The sequence below is a fragment of the Etheostoma spectabile genome, chromosome 15 (assembly GCF_008692095.1).
Source record: "Etheostoma spectabile isolate EspeVRDwgs_2016 chromosome 15, UIUC_Espe_1.0, whole genome shotgun sequence".
In the NCBI taxonomy this organism is placed as follows: Eukaryota; Metazoa; Chordata; class Actinopteri; order Perciformes; family Percidae; genus Etheostoma; species Etheostoma spectabile.
This window is the reverse complement of record NC_045747.1, coordinates 26,366,641-26,370,892: the sequence shown is the minus strand read 5'-3', so window position 1 is coordinate 26,370,892 and position 4,252 is coordinate 26,366,641. Positions and strand designations below refer to the sequence as shown.

At 39.3% G+C, this 4,252-nt stretch overlaps 1 protein-coding gene across 1 annotated transcript in view; it reads left to right on the top strand.

Annotated features, from left to right (window-relative positions):
- tmc3 (transmembrane channel like 3) overlaps positions 1-4,252 on the top strand; it is a 41,794-nt gene that overhangs the window by 14,978 nt on the left and 22,564 nt on the right. Inside the window, exon 5 of the mRNA XM_032537406.1 lies at positions 939-1,045. Coding sequence (XP_032393297.1) covers positions 939-1,045 — 107 coding nt within the window. The remainder of the gene's footprint in view (positions 1-938; positions 1,046-4,252) is intronic.

Sequence of the window (4,252 nt, the reverse complement as noted above, 5' to 3'; positions counted from 1 at the left end):
CACACACACACACACACACACACACACACACACACACACACACACACACAGAGCAAAAGTTAAAGTCACTTTCCCTTATCAGTTTCTTAAAGTTGCAGAGAGTCAATGCCGGTAAAGCGGCAAACGTCCAGCATTCACGGTTTGCTGCAATAAAACGTAATAGCAAGATTGCGGTGCAGATAATGTTTACGTCCGAGACAGATGTTGACAGGTGTTCTCTATTGCCCTGGTGACTGACTGACTGGTTGAGGTTGTACAGGTAAGCCAAGGGAACTTTATTTCTATGGCACCTTTTAGCAACAAGGCGATTTAAAATGCTTTACATAAAACATTAAAGAGCAGTTAAAATGTTCCAGAAAATAAAACAATAAAAGTTTCAGTGCAGAGTAAGAAATTAATATTTTTTTGATTAATAGGTTGTAGGGATGGGTTTGGGAGGAGAGAGGGACGCCGCAGTCATTGGGTCTGAAGAGTTTAGTTATACAGGAGAGAAGCCATTTGAGTTCGAGGCAAAAATCTTGCGCAGTACGCATTTTTCATTTTGTGACTTTTGATTAAAGACAGTCTCCAGTCATATTTCTTCATTTAAGTTTTCTTTCAAATTAAAATCTCGTCTCCCGTTCTCGTGGACTCAATCTCGTGTCTCCTCTTGAGCGGAGTGTCTTCTCACACCCCCATTTAATATCTGTTAAGTACTTTCGTATCCAGGGATGTAGTGGCAGTTGACTCAATTTAACTTACCTTGACCCAATCATATAGTTATCCATCAGTAATGTTATTCTATATGGTCATATGAGGACTGACTTTTTCAAGGATTTTTGGAAAATATAATTTATATTTTGTATTATTGGTTGTGTACCACTACATCACTTCTTGTGTGTGAAATCTATGCAACATGTGAGTCAGTCTCAGCCAGATGTGTCCTCTTTCTTGTCGAGGTCACTTTGGGTCGGGCGTGGCCTCCTACTTTATCTTCCTGCGCTGGTTGTTCGGGATCAACATCGTCCTCACCATCATGACTGGAGCCTTCATCGTCCTACCAGAGGTCAGCAAGTCTCTGGCACTGTATACTACCGGGGTTGATGCACAGACTGTATAAGTGAAGCCAAAACACCTGGAGGGCCCTCTAGGGACTGGTTGCTGTATAGGTCAAATACCCCAACCCTCCATGTTAGTGCCAAAATAATTCCACAACAAATACATTTCATCCAAAGATAGTTTCTGTCATTTCAGGTAGTTCTGATCACGCTGATGTTTGTTCAAGTGTTCACATCACGCAGCACATCATGATTGACAGCTGTCATTGGTTTGATGGGTGTATAGGCGGGACTTTGATATCACAGCTCCACCGCCCAATCACTACTGCGCAGACTCAAGCTCCAAAATTACAAGATGGTGGCACCCTGTATCCGGAGGATTTTGGCTTTACTTTTGTACAGCAGGAGGAGGTGGAGACGCGTTGTCCATTTTTATAAACGTCTATGATACTATACAAGTAATCATAACACTTCATATTATATGTGAGTCATACTGGATGCTTTACAGTAATTTATGATTTGGTGCGAACATTTACTTTTTGAAAAAGCCAGGCCCTCCTAAGAATTGTTAGTTTTTCTTTGGCTCCTCTCCTTGACTTCAAGACCCTCCAACCAAAAATCATTTGACATTGTTGAGTTGGTACAACTCTATTCACAAGTAATAACGCAAATCAGAATAAGACAGAAAGCACAAGTAATATAAAATGGTATAACCTCATTTAATTCAAATATGTAAATGGGAATGTTTCACTTTAGGCATCAAGACATACATAGATGTGGAATTAGCAATGGCCATAACCATTATTATTATTATTATTACAGCTATACTCAATATTTTTGAATAAAGATTTGCTAATAAATGCCTATGACAACCACTGAATGATTAAACCAAGGCAGGAACTCTGCCAATAGATACGCACTGTCAAAGTTCTCTCAAGTCCACTTCAGTGGCTGGTTCAGATTAGTTTTATTCCCTGCACAGTGGAGAAAGAAGCTCTCAAGAAACTCACAAGCTATAGGATTCTCTCTGACCAGAATCAGGGTTTTATACAAAGTTACAGAAAGCAACAGAGAAGGCATTCACTCCCTAAACTGAGTAGATTTACATAGTACCCAATGTTGTCTGCTCCAACTATTGAAAAGCAGCCCTTTGTTAAAATGGGGTGTGAGCACACTGGAGCTGGAATTTTATTGGATAATGCTCTCTGACTTTACCTGGTTAATGAGCTGTAGCATCGCATGGCCAGGTGTGTTGATGATTCATTGAGACAGCCTTAGCAAAGAGTGCAGTGTCAACTATGTAAACACACGTTAAATGCATGTCTGTTAGTGTGATATGTGGAAGAGAAAGAATTAAAGTGGAAATCTGGGGTAAGAGAAAAGATTAAAAGGCCCTGTGCTGCTCTCACAAAACAAGTCTTTAAACACTCCACACCGAATATCTAACAACAAATTGCTTAGTGTAATCACTAACTTTTTTGATCACTTCAGAGCTGGTCTGGATCATTGAAAATACATTTCCCCGATAAAGCATTTGCACCTCACCTTTCCGCTCTGTGTGTGTTGCCTTTCTCAAAATCACTTTGCTAAAGGAAAACGCTGAAAACGTTTTGAAGAATATTTGGATCATGCAGCAAATTTCTTTTAGGGTAATATACAAAACACTTGAACTATTCATGTTGTATTGATTCTTTGTTGACTTCTCCATCTCTGTAAATAGTTAATTCAGTACAGATTAGATAATCCTTATTGATAGTTGGTGGACTATGATTCTCCAGCATCTTCAGCTCAACCAGTTAAAGTTCTAACTGCAGATATGAACAAAAGACAGGGAAACGAAACGCTGCTGGATTTATGTTTATCACTGACATGCAGACACGAGCAATTTCCGCAGACATTACTCATCCTATCACTCCCAATGCCTGATCTAATTCCCTGGTTTATTTCTCCTTGTTGGGGTTTACCTATCAGTGTCTCCTCTCACACATCCCTTCTTTATCTAACCTCTGCTTAGTGACTAATGTCATTCAACATCAAACCTAGATGTTCTGTCAGATTCAATGTCTGTGCTTGTTTTGGGCTTTAAATTATGTAACCAAGGATGGACGGGAGGGTTGCCTCAGTTATCACTCACTTTATATATCCTAAATTTGCCAAAATTTTAGTGTTACAATAGGGGTCGGCAACCTTTTCCACAATGAAATGTCATTTTAAAATGTTCTGTTTAATCAGTGTGCCATATTAGCACTAAGTGTGACATCATCATCAGGGACTACGGGCGGAAATTAGCAATTTGCTACAACCTGACAGAAGACATCTATTAAAGGTCCCGTGACATGGTGCTCTTTGGATGCTTTTATATAGACCTTATTGGTCCCCTAATACTGTATCTGAAGTCTCTTTTATATAGACCTTAGTGGTCCCCTAATACTGTATCTGAAGTCTCTTTTATATAGACCTTAGTGGTCCCCTAATACTGTAATGAAGTCTCTTTATATAGACCTTAGTGGTCCCTAATACTGTATCGAAGTCTCTTTATATAGACCTTAGTGGTCCCCCAATACTGTATCTGAAGTCTCTTTATATAGACCTTAGTGGTCCCTAATACTGTATCTGAAGTCTCTTTATATAGACCTTAGTGGTCCCCTAACTATATCTGAAGTTCTTTTATATGACCTTAGTGGTCCCCTAATACTGTATCTGAAGTCTCTTTTACATAGACCTTAGTGGTCCCCTAACTGTATCTGAAGTCTTTTATATAGACCTTAGTGGTCCCCTAATACTGTATGTGAAGTCTTTTTATATAGACCTTAGTGGTCCCCTAATACTGTACTGAAGTCTATTTCCTATAGACCTTATTTGTCCCCTAATACTTCATCGGAAGTCTCTTTTATATAGACCTCATCGGTCCCCTAATACTGTATCTGAAGTCTCTTTTATATAAACCTTAGTGGTCCCCTAATACTGTATCTGAAGTCTCTTTTATATAGACCTTAGTGGTCCCCTATTACTGTATCTGAAGTCTCTTTTATATAGACCTTAGTGGTCCCCTAATACTGTATCTGAAGTCTCTTTTATATAGACCTTAGTGGTCCCCTATTACTGTATCTGAAGTCTCCCAAAATTCAGCCTTGGTGCAGAATTACAGCCACTACTGAGTCTGTAGCTTTTGCAACTTTGCTCATTTGAAAGCCATGATGTCTCGCTCTCATGGG